Below are 14,590 nucleotides of genomic sequence, written 5' to 3'. Positions count from 1 at the left end.
CTACTAAAAATACAAAAAATTAGCCTGGCGTGGTGGCAGGTGTCTGTAATCCCAGCTACTTGGGAGGCTGAGGCAGGAGAATTGCTTGAACCCGGGAGGCAGAGGCTGCAGTGAGCCGAGATTGCGCCACTGCACTTGAGTGACAGCTTGAGCGACGGAGCGAAACTCTGGCTCAAAAAAAAACCTTTTTTTTCTTTTAAATTAAAAATGTATATATGTGTGTGTGTGTATATATATGTGTATATACATATATATATGTGTATAAATACAGACACACATACATACACATGTATATATACACACAAGTATGTGTGTGTATGTATATATATGTGTGTGTGTATATATATACGTATTTTTTTTAGTTTTATCTTTTTTTTTTTTTTTTTTTTTGAGACGGAGTCTCGCTCTGTCGCCCAGGCTGGAGTGCAGTGGCCGGATCTCAGTTCACTGCAAGCTTCGCCTCCCAGGTTTACGCCCTTCTCCTGCCTCAGCCTCCCGAGTAACTGGGACTACAGGCATCCGCCACCTCGTCCGGCTAGTTTTTTTGTATTTTTAGTAGAGACGGGGTTTCACCATGTTAGCCAGGATGGTCTCGATCTCCTGACCTCGTGATCTGTCTGTCTCGGCCTCCCAAAGTGCTGGGATTACAGGCTTGAGCCACCGTGCCCAGCCAGTTTTATCATTTTTTTTTTTTTTTTTTTTTGAGACGGAGTCTGGCTCTGTTGCCCAGGCTGGAGTGCAGTGGCCGGATCTCAGCTCACTGCAAGCTCTGCCTCCCGGGTTCACGCCATTCTCCTGCCTCAGCCTCCCGAGTAGCTGGGAGTACAGGCGCCCGCCACCTCGCCCGGCTAATTTTTTTTTGTATTTTAGTAGAGACGGGGTTTCACCGTGTTAGCCAGGATGGTCTCGATCTCCTGAACTCGTGATTCGCCCGTCTCGGCCTCCCAAAGTGCTGGGATTACAGGCTTGAGCCACCGCGCCCGGCCAGTTTTATCATTTTTAAGACAGGATCTCGCTCTGTCGCCCAGGCTGGAGTGCAGTGGTGCGATCTCGGCTCACTGCAGCCTCTGCCTCCCGGGCTCAAGTGATTCTCCTGCCTCAGCATTCTGAGTAGCTGGGACCACAGGTATGCGCCACCATGCCCGGCTAATTTTTAAAATTTTCTTGCAGAGATGGGGTTTTGCCATGTTGGCCAGGCTGTTCTCAAACTCCTGGGCTCAGTTGATCCGCCCACCTCGGCCTCCCAAAATGCTGGGATTACAGGCGTGAGCCCCCGCGCCCGGCCCTGCCTGGGGATTTTCTACCTGGATACAGAGGGGCTGCCCTCTCCTGTCGAACAGCAGGACCTGCTCCGGGACTCCATGGTCTCCTGGGCACTCCCTAGCCCAACGCCCAGGTTGGCCTGTGGGGCAAACGTCACAGACACCCCTCGGCAGTCCATCCTCAGAGGGCTCTGGGCAGCCTCCTGCCATGTTCTGACCGTCCAGAGGGGGCTCCGAGCCGGGGCCAGGGTACCCCTCTCGCAGCAGGGTCCCTTTTGTGGCCCAGACCCCTCCTGTCCCCCTCACTAGTTCCTGAGCCCCTCGGGGTTGAGGCTGGATCCCCACAGCTGCCCCAGTGGAGCTCAAGTACTGGCCGTCGGTCGGCCTCCTTGGCCACCATAAAGGGGCTTGGCCAAGCCACATCCCCGCCGGAACAGCTCCATCCCCCGACACCCGCCAGGTGCTTGTTCCAACCCAGGAATTCTATCTCGGAAACGCACCCGGGGGACTGATCAGGAGGGAGGGAAGACGGAGCGGCACTATTTATAGTGGCAGGAAACTGGAATCTCCCCAGAGGCCCCACAGTGGGGAAATAATTAAGCGAATTATGGGATGTGGAGACAGAGGAGCCATCTTCGAGGATCTGAGGGGGAGCGGGAAGGTGTTAGCGGTGACAGTTGGGGCCTGCGGCAGAGCTCGACCCTGGCGAGGGCACTGGCCAGCAGCCACAGGGCTCAGGCCGGGGCACACCCATGCGCGCAGCCGGCTTTGCCTCCCAACCTGCGTGTGAGGCTCATCCCACCCTCCCTGTTCCGAGTTCCGTCACATTCGGATACAGTGTGGACACTGCTGGGCAGGGTCAGCTGAGTTCACACACACACGGCCCAGCCTCTTCCAGCGCCAGAGTATTAAATTAGAAATAAAAATACACCAGCCAGCGCAATGGCTCACGCCTGAAATCCCAGCACTCTGGGAGGCCGAGGTGGGCAGATTGCTTGGGGTCAGGAGTTCGAGAGCAGCCTGGCCAGCATGGTGAAATCCCATCTCTACTAAAAATACAAAAATTAGCTGGATGTGGTGGCTGACACCTGTAATCCCAGCTACGCAGGAGGCTGAGATAGGAGAATCGCTTGAACTCAGGAGGCAGAGGTTGCAGTGAGTCGTGATTGTGCTGCTGCACTTCAGCCTGGGTGACAGAGTGAGACTCCATCTCGAAATAAGGAAAGGAAAGAAAATCCCCAGGCAGGCTCTGATTGGCTGGCCAGGGTCAGGTGACCATCTCTGGACCAATTATGTGCTAGGGCCTGCCCTCTAAAGGTGAAGCCGCACCCTCTGGCTGCCAGAGAAGGTCCCAGGGAAGGCTCTGATTGGCCTGCCATGCCCATGGCACCCCTGTGGGGTGGGACTAGGGTATCTGTGATTGGCAGCTCTCAGTGGAGCCACGGGCTGTGGGAGGAGGTTGGGATAGAGGCAGTCATGACTTCCCCCCTATTCCAGCCCCTAGCCTGGCCTGGGCACAGGCGGAGCATGTTGGGTGAGCTGAGGACCCCTGGGTCCTCCCACCCTGGGACCCCACAGCCCCCCGCCGCACTCCTGCAGCTGCAGTTCTCTGGCTGTGGCCATGCCCAGCCTGGCCCAAGGCACCGTGTGTGCCTGAAACAGGGACTTCAGCTCATCTCAGGAGGCTGGGTTGGTCTGGAGTCAGAGTCCTGTTCCAGAATGTTCCGGGTGTGCCACGTGGCCTTGGGAAGTTCCTGTTTCTCTCCGGGGCTGGCTTTCTCTCTCCCCAAAAGGGCAGGAGGAGGGGAAGGACCAGGAGACCCGGGCTCTGGAGCCCCCGGGGCCGGTGGCCCTGCTTCCTGCAGGCCACCACCTCGGGACCTTCTCACTTGTCTCCTGAGCTTGCAGGAGCTCAGGACGCCCAGGCTGCCGGCCTCTGTGCAGGGGAGGAGCTGTGGGCTTTCGCTGATAGATTTATTTCGCTGATAGATAGGGACAGCGGTCACCCCGAGGGCTTTGCCCGTCTCAGGCTCTCGGGGGTCCTGGAATCCCCCACCCAGCACCTGAGGGTACAGAAAGCGGCCCCTGGCCGTCAGGGCTGGTTCCCGGACAGCGTGAGGTGAATGAGAGGCCAGAGGTGGCCGAGCCCCAGGGAACTGCATCAGGGCCTCAGGGAGGAGCAGGGCTCGCGTGGGCCTGGGAGAGGTCATTGGGGGACTCGGGGCAGCAGGTGAACCCCCGCCCCCCGCTCTGGAAGCCACCATGGCCCATGGTCCTGCTGGGATAAGCAGGATGGTGCCCCCGGCCGGTGGCATCTCCCTCGTGACCACGGGGGCGTCTGTGATGGCAGGGTCTCTCTGCTGCAGCTGGGGTTGCCCTGTGCAGGTGGGGGCCCTGCTGAGGGGTGCCCATTCTGCAGGGCACGAGGTGTCCACAGCCCTGCCCCCAAAGCCACAGGTGCTGACCTCAGGCTTGCTGCCACCCCTGGGCCTGCTGCCGCCCCATGTGCTCCCCATCCTCAGGTTTTGGGGCCTGCTGTGTGCCCCATGCCGCTCTCGTTCCCAAGGGCAGGCACAGTGAGCTTTTCCCAGAGAACCATGGGGTGGGGACATCAGCTCCTGGCGAGGGTGTTGTAAGCCTGGCCTGGAGTCAGACCCACCAGAGAGTCGGCCAACCTGGAGCCACTTACGCCTCCACTGACCTCTGGCTGAGCCTCCAGGCCACTGGTCACCATTTCCCAAAACAGGCTCCCGGCACCCCAACCCCATGCAAGTGCTGAGAAGTCAGGGCCCTGTCCCGCGCAGCAGCCTGAGCTTCCAGGTCTCACCAGCACGTCCGAGGGCCCTGGAGCTGGTGTGAGGCCCTCGCCTGCCCCAGGCCCTGCCCGAGGAGCCCCGTGCCCACCCTGCACTACAGGCAGCAGGTGCACATCTCCGTCATGCGAACAGTCTGATCCTCCACCTCCTAGAATGGGGCCTCCAAGCAGGGTCCTGGGGCTAGCAGCACCCCCAGGTCTTGTGTGAGATGCAGACTCCCGGGCTGCGGGCCTGGTGGTAGAGCGAGGCCTGTGTGGAGCCCTTCACGCGGGTGGTTCAGCGCCTTCAGACCACACCACAAGCCTTGGGTGGGGTCTGGTGCAGGTGGGGAAAGTGAGGCACGGGGCGTTTAAATGACTCCCCAGGAGATTCAGCAGGGGCAGGACGGGACCCTGAGTGCAGGGGCTCCCTAGCCCCTCGGGCTCTCACCCTGCCCGGAGGGCTCAGCCAGGCTGCTCCGCAGGTCCCTCTGCTTCCCACTCACTGATGCCCGCCGTCTCTTCCAGAGCGCCATGCTGCACTGCCCCTACTGGAACACCTTCTCACTGCCGCCGTACCCTGCCTTCTCCAGTGACAGCCGGTGAGTACCGAGGTCCTCCCCGCACAGCCCCCCAGGCCTGCTCGCTTCCGAAGTCACAGTTACAAACGGAGTTCTGGGTGCAGGGCGTGAGGGCTCAAAGTCCTGTTGAGGGGTTGGGGGGTGGTGTGCACATGGTCCTGGAAGGCTCCACCCCACGGGCCAGGTCCGGGCTGAGACCACTGTTTGTTGAACACCGTTTTGTGATCCATGGCTTCCGTCTCCTTGAGAGCCCAGCTTGGTAGAGGGCGGGGAGGTGTGGGCTGGGGCCGGGGGGCCTCCTGTGGAGGTGACACCAGGGTGGGAAGGGGTGAGGGGTGGAGGTGACGCCAGGGTGGGAAGGGGTGAGGGGTGGAGGTGACGCCAGGGTGGGAAGGGGTGAGGGGTGGAGGTGACGCCAGGGTGGGAAGGGGTGAGGGGTGGAGGTGACGCCAGGGTGGGAAGGGGTGAGGGGTGAAGGTGACGCCAGGGTGGGAAGGGGTGAGGGGTTGAGGTGACACCAGGATGGGAAGGGATGAGAGGTTTTCTGGGGTGAAGAGAGCCAGAAGGGCACTTTTCCCACAGAGGGCAACAGCTGGGCTGGGTTTTGCAGGGGAGGTAGGAGTTGGCCAGGCGAGCAGGCTCCCAGGCTGTGCAAAGGGCTTGGGGGCAGGTGTAGCCAGAGCCTTGGGAGACGCCAGGAGATTGTGGAGCAGCTGTTTGTGGCTCGGGAATGGAGTGGATGCTTCTTTCCTGTCGGTGTTTGCAAACCTTTCTGTGCAGGAGGAGAGTGGCCCCCAGGCGGTCCCTGCCCCGGGGGTAGCTCTGCACAGGCCGCTCAGACCCAAACCCTCTGGCTCCCCACTGGGCAGGGACCTGGGCCTGCTGCCAGCCCTGCTAGAGAGAAGCTTCTGGAGGGAGAGCCCGGGGGAGCCTGGCGGGTGGGAAGGAGGCGCTGGGGACGGCTGCCACCCCTCTCCCGAGCACGGGAGCTGGCCAGGAGGGCCGGAGTGGAGAAGGGCAGAGAAAACTCCCTTCAGCAATGCCCAGTGCCCCCCGCCAGCCGCATGTTACTCCTGCAGTCTGCAGAGAGGTGCCCTTGGGTGGGGGGTCCCCAGGACCCTCTCCTTGCTGTGTCCTCTGCCATCCTCAGGGTGACAGAGGGTGGGGGCCCCGACCTGGGCCTTTCTGGGAGGACGGTGATCCTGGGTTTCTGCCCGTGGCACTGTCCTCCTTCGTGGCAGGAGTGAGGTGTGAGCCAAGGGGCCTGTGTGTGGGGGAGGGACGGCCAGGCAGAGGTTCTGAAACGCCAGAATGAACCCTTAGAATGAGTCTTGCTGTTGGAGCAGGGAGGGCAGGATGGTGGCCCTGGACACCCCCCCACCCACCTGGCGGCCGTTCCGGAGGAGCCAGGCCGGGCTGTGTCCAGTGGGGGTGGGAGGGCAGCTCCAGGCTTGACCACCAGACCCCTGGAGGCCCCTCCGTGTGTGCAGCGGAGCTGTGGGTCCTGCCAGGCCTGGGCACGCTCCAGTGGGGCCTCGAGGGGCCTCTGGCTATGGCCACGGGGGAGCGGTTGTGTTACTGAGGGAGTGGGTCCAGCACCCCCACGCCCACTCTCATCTTCCCCGTCTCCCTCCCCTTCTCCCTCCAGCCCGTTCATGAGCTCCGCCTCCTTCCTCGGCAGCCAGCCCTGCCCGGACACCAGCTATGCCCCCGTGGCCACCGCCTCCAGCTTGCCACCAAAGACCTGCGACTTTGCTCAGGTAGGAGCCCCAGGAGCTCTCCGCGCTGTGGGGGGCAGGGTGGAATCTGAGCCACCTCTCCAGCTGCCCTGCGACCTCTGACCTCTCGCGCTCACATCCGCCCGTGACTCGGCGACCTTGGCTTCACCCCCTAGCCACAGAGTTTAGGTGGGGCAGTGGGAGCCCGGAGATATGGCTTGGTTTTGGGGAAGAGCCAGTGATTGTCCCTTTGTGTCAGCAGTGAGCCCCGCCTGGCCTTTGGGATCCCTGTGAGCATCTGGGCAATGTCGCAGGGGGAGTTGGGGGGACGGTGATGCTGGGAGAGACCTCGGCAGCTGTCGCGCCGCCCCCGTGGCCCTCTCTCTGGGTGGGTCCAGACACTCTGCACGCTGGAGTCCCAACCCCGTAACACCCACCTGAAAACAGAACTCACACACCAAAGGAAGAGAACCTTCAACCTCATTCTCTCCAGGGTCACTGGGGGCTCCCAGCCTCCCACTGTGGCATCAGGCGACCCTACCACCGTCCTCACAGCCTCCCCCAAGGGGTTCCCAGTGCCCCACCTTCCTCACGGCTGCTCTGGAGCACCCAGTGCCACAGAGATCGGCTTCCCTGGGACGGTTCAGATGCCGCAGCCTCTCGTGTCGACCCGGGGCCAGGGGCTGCGCTGGGCCGGACCACGCCCAGGGCCTGCTGGGGAGCGAGGGTCACGTGGTGCTCACCTCCCCGAAGCCTCCGCTTCCCCGTGTAATGGGCATGTGAGATCTGCCTGGGCCTCAGAGCTCGTGGGGGGTGGGCACAAGCCGGCCAGATCCGGAGAGAAGCTGCAGCAGAATGGAGCCAGTTCAGGTCCCAGGGCTCACCCAGACCCAGGCCCTGCAAACAGCTCGCCGGGTGGACCCTGGGCCCACTTCTCCCCACTCAGGGCCGTAGCAGAGTGGGGCAAACTGAGCCGGACCCTGGGTCTGTGCTGGGGCGACTGGGTCTCACGTGCGCCTCCGCCCTGGAGTCTGCGAGGGGACCTTCCTGGGAAGTAGGGGTCTTTTTGGATGCCACTGGGTAAGGATCAAGATGAGACGAGGTAGCCCTGAAATCCAGCACGAGGGTCCTGGTGCTGGGACACACAGAGGACCCTTGTCCTGTGTGTCTGAGGAGTCTGAGACGGGACAGACGGGAGCTGGTGCGACACCGGAGGCGGCTGGGGACGGGGTGGCCACAGGTCAGGGTCGCCTGGATCCCCAGGGCTGGAAGAGGCGGGTCAGAGCCGGGGGAGGGAGCGCGGCCCTCAGACACCTTGACCTCAGACTCATGGGCTCTGGGAGCGGGAGAGGGTGGATTCCTGTCCTGGAGCCCCCCGTGCGTGGCCTGGAAATTGGCCTACCAGCTGTGTTCAGGGGAGGGGGCGCCCCTGCTCTTCTGGGAGCCGAGGTCAGCAGGGTGAACACGGGAGCTCTGTCCTCACCCGAAGTAGCCCTGGACCCCCATGTGATCGGGTCCTGGCCAAGGCGTGGCGAGCTGCTGCCCCATGCCAGCCGGACACAGGAGGAAACTGAGGCAGGGGAGGTGCCCGTCCAGGACCAGCGTCCATGCCGCACCCTTCAGAGGACACAGGGGAGGAGTCCGGGGTGTGTCTGATGGCAGCGGACCCTTCCTCACTGCCACTGCCCTCCTGCCAGCCCCTGCTCAGCCTGTCCTTGCCCCTCCCCCTTCTTCTCTTTCACCCCTTCTCTGCCTCTTTCTCTGTCTTCCTTCTGTCTCTCTCTTCTCTGTCTGTCCCTCTCCCTCTCCCCCGTGCTCCTAATCTCTCTCTCTGTCTCCCTCTACCTCTGTCTCCCTCTCTGCCTCCATCTCTCTCCCTCTCTGCCTCCGTCTCTCTCCCTCTCTGCCTCCATCTCTCTCCCTCTCTGTCTCTGTCTCTCCGCCTCTCTTGTCTCTGCCTCTGTTTCTCTGTCTGTGTCTCCCTGTCTCTGTCTCATGAATTCTGCTTCTCCCTCCGAACAATTGCTGCTTCGTCTGTTCAGCCCGGAGCCCTCGGGGCCGCTGTGCTCCCTTTGTCTGCTCCGCGTCTAACCCCTGCTGGTCGCTGCGCGCTTGGGGACTGTGGCCGCTCATGACCCCTCTTCAGAGCATGCCACATCCATCCGGCAGATGTTGGTTCTGTGAGCGCTGCCCGCCCGGCTCCCTGCCCACCCTGCCCACAGCCGCCTCATACTCCAGAGGCCGCGTGTGGGGCGGCTTGGACCCACATCTCCCTGTTAAAGCGGAAGAGGCTCCTTCAGAGGAGACCTGACCCGCGGCGCCGAGTGTGGGGCGGGACGGGGGTGAGTCAGCGCAGGCCCGTGGACCGGGCCACGTGGTTCTGTGGTGCCGAGCGTGGGACGGGACGTGTGGTTCTGCTGTGCCCAGCGTGGGCCGGAACGGGTGCAGGTCAGCCTAGGCCTGTGGGCCGGGCCGCATGGTTCTGTGGTGCACAGCGTGGAACGGGACGGGTGTGAGTCAGCCCAGGTCTGTGGGCTGGGCCATGTGGTTCTGCGGAGACAGGAAGGAGTCCAGACCTGAGCCTGGCATTCGAGGCCCTTCACACCGTGGCCCCACAGCGCAGCCCAACCCGCCGCAGAAGCCTCTGCTCCCGACTCAGACCTGAGGAAACCGTGCTGGCTGCACTGTTACAGCCCCCAGGACGTCCCCATCCTGATCCCCAGGACCCGTCGTTGTGTTGCCTCTCATGGCAGACGGGACCTGCAGATGGGACTGAGTGACGGACCTGAGACGGGAGAGCATCCTGGGTGACCTGGAGGCCCAGTGTCCTCACAGGGCCCTCCTGAGAGGAGGCGGGAGGGTGAGAGCCAGAGAGAGACGGGAAGAGGCTGCGCTGTGGCTGTGAAGCGGGAGGAAGGGGCCCCAAGCCAAGGGATGCGGGTGCCTCTGGACACTGGGAAAGGGCGGGAACTGGGTTTTTCCCCCTGGAGCCCCCATGAGGGACCTGCCCTGCCCACCCTTGATGTTACAACTTCTACCCTCCAGACTATGAGAGGATAAACGTGTGTTTCATTTATATATTTTTTTAGTTTTTATTTTTAGAGACAGGGTCTGGCTCTGTCGCCCAGGCTGGAGTGCAGCGGTGCAATCTCGGCTCACTGCAGCCTCCACCTCCTGGGCTCAAGCGATGCTCCCACTTCAGCTTCCCCAGTAGCTGGGGCCACAGGCACGCACCACCACACCCAGCTAATTTTGTGTGTTTTGTGGAAATGAGGTCTCACTGTGTTGCCCAGGCTAGTCTCAAACTTCTGGGCTCAAGCGATTCTCCTGCCTGGGCCTTCCAAAGCACGGGGATTACAGGCGTGAGCCACCACATTCAGCTTGTTGGAGCCATGAGGTTGACAGTAGCTTTTCACGGGAACGAGGGTAAATGAAGGCCCCATTCGAAGCCATCGTGGTCTGTGGCACAGGTGCATTCCCTGCAGGTGTTTCTTGCTGTTGTATTAACCACAAGGGATTGGTAGGGAGAACCTCTTGCTGGACTAGGGGTGAGGGTGAATGTGAAACCCCACAGGCCATAACGAGCCAGCTGGTCACTACATTTTTTTTTTTTTTTTTTTTGGAGATGGAGCCTTGCTCTGTCACCCAGGCTGGAGTACAGTGGCGCCATGTCGGCTCACTGCAATCTCCGCCTCCTGGGTTCAAGCTATTCTCCTGCCTCAGCCTCCCAAGTAACTGGGATTACAGGTATGTGCCACCACGCCCAGCTAATTTTTATATTTTTAGTAGAGACGAGGTTTCGCCATGTTGGCTAGGCTGGTCTTGAACTCCTGACCTCAGGTGATCTGCCCCTCCCTCTCAGCCTCCCAAAGTGCTGGGATTACAGCCATGAACCACCGGGCCTGGCCTTTTTTTTTTTTTTTTGAGACAGAGTCTTGCTCTGTCACTCAGGCTGGAGTGCAGTGATGTGATCTCCGCTCACTGCAACCTCTGCCTCCCGAGTTTCAGCCATTCTGCTGCCTCATTTTCCTGAGAGGCTGGGATTACAGGCGCCAGCCACCATGCCTGGCTAATTTTTGTATTTTTAGTAGAGACGAGGTCTCACCATGTTGGCCAGGCTGGTCTCGAACTCCCGACCTCAGGTGACCTAGCTGGTAACTATGAATACACCTGAGCCCTGAGTTTCCTGGCAGCCAAAGCAACAAGAGAAAGCAGAAGAGCCATGCACCTGGGCAGTTCCCTGGGGCCAGTGGACTCTGCAGCACTGTTGGTTCTGCTGGAGAGTCCTCAACGCCTGGGGAGGGAGGCCATTGAGGGGTGGGTTGATGGTGGGGAGGGAGGTCATTGAGGGGAGGGTTGATCATGGACAGGGAGGTCATTGAGGGGTGTGTGGATCGTGAGGAGGTCGGTCATTGAGGGGTGTGTGGATCGTGAGGAGGGAGGCTGTTGAGATGTGGGTTGATCATGGGGATGGAGGTCATTGAGGGGAGGGTTGATCCTGGGAAGGGAGGCCATTGACGGGCAGGTTGATGGTGGGGAGGGAGATCATTGAGGGGAGAGTTGATCCTGGAGAGGGAGGCCTTTGATATGTGGGTTGATCGTGGGGAGGGAGGTCATTGAGGGGCGGGTTGATGGTGGCTCCCCTGGCGGTCTTCACAGACCCTGAGCAGGGCCACTGTGCCTGGGAGATTCTGCCCCTGGGAATGCAGGAGATCACGTTTGAGTCAGGGCTGGGCTCAGTGGCTCAGCCTGTGATCCCAGCACTTTGGGAGGCCGAGGCGGGAGGACTGCTTGAGCCCAGGGGTTTGAGACCAGGCTGCACAGCATAGTGAGACCCTATCTGTATTAAAAATAGAAAAAAATAGCTGGGCGCAGTGGCTCATGCCTGTAATCCCAGCACTTTGGGAGGCCGAGGCAGACGGATCATGAGGTAAGGAGTTTGAGACCAGCCTGACCAATAAGTTGAAACCCTGTCTTTACTAAAAATATATATAAAACAGCCGGGCATGGTGGCATGTGCCTGTAATACCAGCTACTCAGGAGACTGAGGCAGGAGAATTACTTGAACCCAGGAGCAGGAGGTTGCAGTGAGCCAAGTACGAGTCACTCTACTGCAGCCAGGGCTGCAGAGCAAGACTCCATCTCAGGAAAAAAAAAAAAAGAAAAACATTAGTCGGGCATGGTGGTGCAAGCCTGTAGTCCCAGCTACTTGGGAGGCTGAGGCCTGAGGATCGCTTGAGCCTGGGAGTTCCCAGTGGAAGGCCTGTTGTGTGTGTCCGTGTGTCCATGTGTCCGTGTGTCCGTGATGGATGCGTGGGAGGGCCCCGCCGTTTTTGTCTGTGATGGACACGTGGAGGCCCCACTGTGTTTGTCTGTGATGGACGCATGGATCCAGATTGGGCAACATAGTGAGATCTCATCTCTATACAAAATTAAAAATTAGATTTAGAGGCCGGGCACAGTAGTTCACGCTTGTAATCCTAGCACTTTATGAAGTCAAGGTGGGCAGATTAACTGAACTTAGGAGTTCGAGACCATCCTGGCCAACATGGCTAAACCCCGTCTCTACTAAAAATACAAAAACTAGCCGAGCGTGGTGGCAGGCACCTGTAATTCCAGCTACTTGGGAGGCTGAGGCAGGAGAATTCCCTGATCTCGGGAGGCAGAGGTTGCAGGGAGCTGAGATCGCGCCACGGCACTCCAGCCTGGGTGACACAGTGTGACTCCGTGTCAAAAAAAAAAAAATTACAAAAAAGTTGCAAGAACTAAGAGCTCTGGAACAGCCCCCACCCGGCCCCCAAGTGTCACTGTCTCGCAGAAGCCTGGCTGTGGAGCGGACACTGACCTTGCACAGCGCCGGTGACTGGGCTGGACCTGGGGTGTCGGCAGCCTCCGCACTTCCCCCAAAGAGGCTCTTTTCCAGAGTGCATCTCCCCCAGGGTGCGTCTCCCCCAGGGTGCATCTCTCCCAGGGTGCGTCTGCTCCAGGGTGCCTCTCCCCCACGGTGCGTCTCCCCCAGGGTGCCTCTCCCCCAGGGTGCGTCTCCCCCAGGGTGCGTCTCCCCCACGGTGCGTCTCCCCCACGGTGCGTCTCCCCCAGGGTGCCTCTCCCCCAGGGTGCCTCTCCCCCAGGGTGCGTCTCCCCCACGGTGCGTCTCCCCCACGGTGCGTCTCCCCCACGGTGCCACTCCCCCAGGGTGCGTCTCCCCCAGGGTGCGTCTCCCCCAGGGTGCCTCTCCCCCAGGGTGCGTCTCCCCCACGGTGCCTCTCCCCCAGGGTGCGTCTCCCCCACGGTGCGTCTCCCCCAGGGTGCGTCTCCCCCAGGGTGGGTCTCCCCCACGGTGCGTCTCCCCCAGGGTGCCTCTCCCCCAGGGTGGGTCTCCCCCAGGGTGCGTCTCCCCCAGGGTGGGTCTCCCCCAGGGTGGGTCTCCCCCACGGTGCCTCTCCCCCAGGGTGCGTCTCCCCCAGGGTGGGTCTCCCCCAGGGTGCCTCTCCCCCAGGGTGGGTCTCCCCCAGGGTGCCTCTCCCCCAGGGTGGGTCTCCCCCAGGGTGCCTCTCCCCCAGGGTGGGTCTCCCCCAGGGTGCGTCTCCCCCAGGGTGGGTCTCCCCCAGGGTGCGTCTCCCCCAGGGTGCCTCTCCCCCAGGGTGCGTCTCCCCCACGGTGCCTCTCCCCCAGGGTGCGTCTCCCCCAGGGTGGGTCTCCCCCAGGGTGCGTCTCCCCCAGGGTGGGTCTCCCCCAGGGTGCCTCTCCCCCAGGGTGGGTCTCCCCCAGGGTGCCTCTCCCCCAGGGTGGGTCTCCCCCACGGTGCCTCTCCCCCAGGGTGGGTCTCCCCCAGGGTGCGTCTCCCCCAGGGTGCCTCTCCCCCAGGGTGCGTCTCCCCCACGGTGCCTCTCCCCCAGGGTGGGTCTCCCCCAGGGTGCGTCTCCCCCAGGGTGCCTCTCCCCCAGGGTGCGTCTCCCCCAGGGTGCCTCTCCCCCAGGGTGCCTCTCCCCCAGGGTGGGTCTCCCCCAGGGTGCCTCTCCCCCAGGGTGGGTCTCCCCCAGGGTGCGTCTCCCCCAGGGTGCCTCTCCCCCAGGGTGCGTCTCCCCCAGGGTGCCTCTCCCCCAGGGTGCGTCTCCCCCAGGGTGGGTCTCCCCCAGGGTGCGTCTCCCCCACGGTGCCTCTCCCCCAGGGTGCGTCTCCCCCAGGGTGGGTCTCCCCCAGGGTGCGTCTCCCCCAGGGTGCCTCTCCCCCAGGGTGCGTCTCCCCCAGGGTGGGTCTCCCCCAGGGTGCGTCTCCCCCAGGGTGGGTCTCCCCCAGGGTGCCTCTCCCCCAGGGTGCGTCTCCCCCAGGGTGCGTCTCCCCCAGGGTGCGTCTCCCCCAGGGTGCCTCTCCCCCAGGGTGCGTCTCCCCCAGGGTGCCTCTCCCCCAGGGTGGGTCTCCCCCAGGGTGGGTCTCCCCCAGGGTGCGTCTCCCCCAGGGTGGGTCTCCCCCAGGGTGCCTCTCCCCCAGGGTGGGTCTCCCCCAGGGTGCCTCTCCCCCAGGGTGGGTCTCCCCCAGGGTGCGTCTCCCCCAGGGTGGGTCTCCCCCAGGGTGCCTCTCCCCCAGGGTGGGTCTCCCCCAGGGTGCCTCTCCCCCAGGGTGCGTCTCCCCCAGGGTGGGTCTCCCCCAGGGTGCGTCTCCCCCACGGTGCCTCTCCCCCAGGGTGCGTCTCCCCCAGGGTGGGTCTCCCCCAGGGTGCGTCTCCCCCAGGGTGCCTCTCCCCCAGGGTGCGTCTCCCCCAGGGTGGGTCTCCCCCAGGGTGCGTCTCCCCCAGGGTGGGTCTCCCCCAGGGTGCGTCTCCCCCAGGGTGCCTCTCCCCCAGGGTGCGTCTCCCCCACGGTGCCTCTCCCCCAGGGTGCGTCTCCCCCAGGGTGGGTCTCCCCCAGGGTGCGTCTCCCCCAGGGTGGGTCTCCCCCAGGGTGCCTCTCCCCCAGGGTGGGTCTCCCCCAGGGTGCGTCTCCCCCAGGGTGCCTCTCCCCCAGGGTGCGTCTCCCCCACGGTGCCTCTCCCCCAGGGTGCGTCTCCCCCAGGGTGGGTCTCCCCCAGGGTGCGTCTCCCCCAGGGTGGGTCTCCCCCAGGGTGCCTCTCCCCCAGGGTGGGTCTCCCCCAGGGTGCCTCTCCCCCAGGGTGGGTCTCCCCCAGGGTGCCTCTCCCCCAGGGTGCGTCTCCCCCAGGGTGCGTCTGCTCCAGGGTGCCTCTCCCCCACGGTGCCTC

The 14,590-nt window shown here is 62.6% G+C and overlaps 1 protein-coding gene across 7 annotated transcripts in view; it reads left to right on the top strand.

Moving 5' to 3' along the window:
- Nucleotides 1-14,590, top strand: part of SBNO2 (strawberry notch homolog 2) — a 75,517-nt gene that overhangs the window by 22,095 nt on the left and 38,832 nt on the right. For all 7 annotated transcript variants that reach the window (XM_077978679.1, XM_077978674.1, XM_077978678.1 and 4 more), the window contains exons 3-4: nt 4,585-4,658; nt 6,286-6,397. In XM_077978679.1, coding sequence (XP_077834805.1) covers nt 4,585-4,658; nt 6,286-6,397 — 186 coding nt within the window. The remainder of the gene's footprint in view (nt 1-4,584; nt 4,659-6,285; nt 6,398-14,590) is intronic.

The sequence above is a fragment of the Macaca mulatta genome, chromosome 19 (assembly GCF_049350105.2).
Source record: "Macaca mulatta isolate MMU2019108-1 chromosome 19, T2T-MMU8v2.0, whole genome shotgun sequence".
Lineage (NCBI taxonomy): Eukaryota > Metazoa > Chordata > Mammalia > Primates > Cercopithecidae > Macaca > Macaca mulatta.
This window is presented reverse-complemented; position numbering and strand designations above follow the sequence as displayed.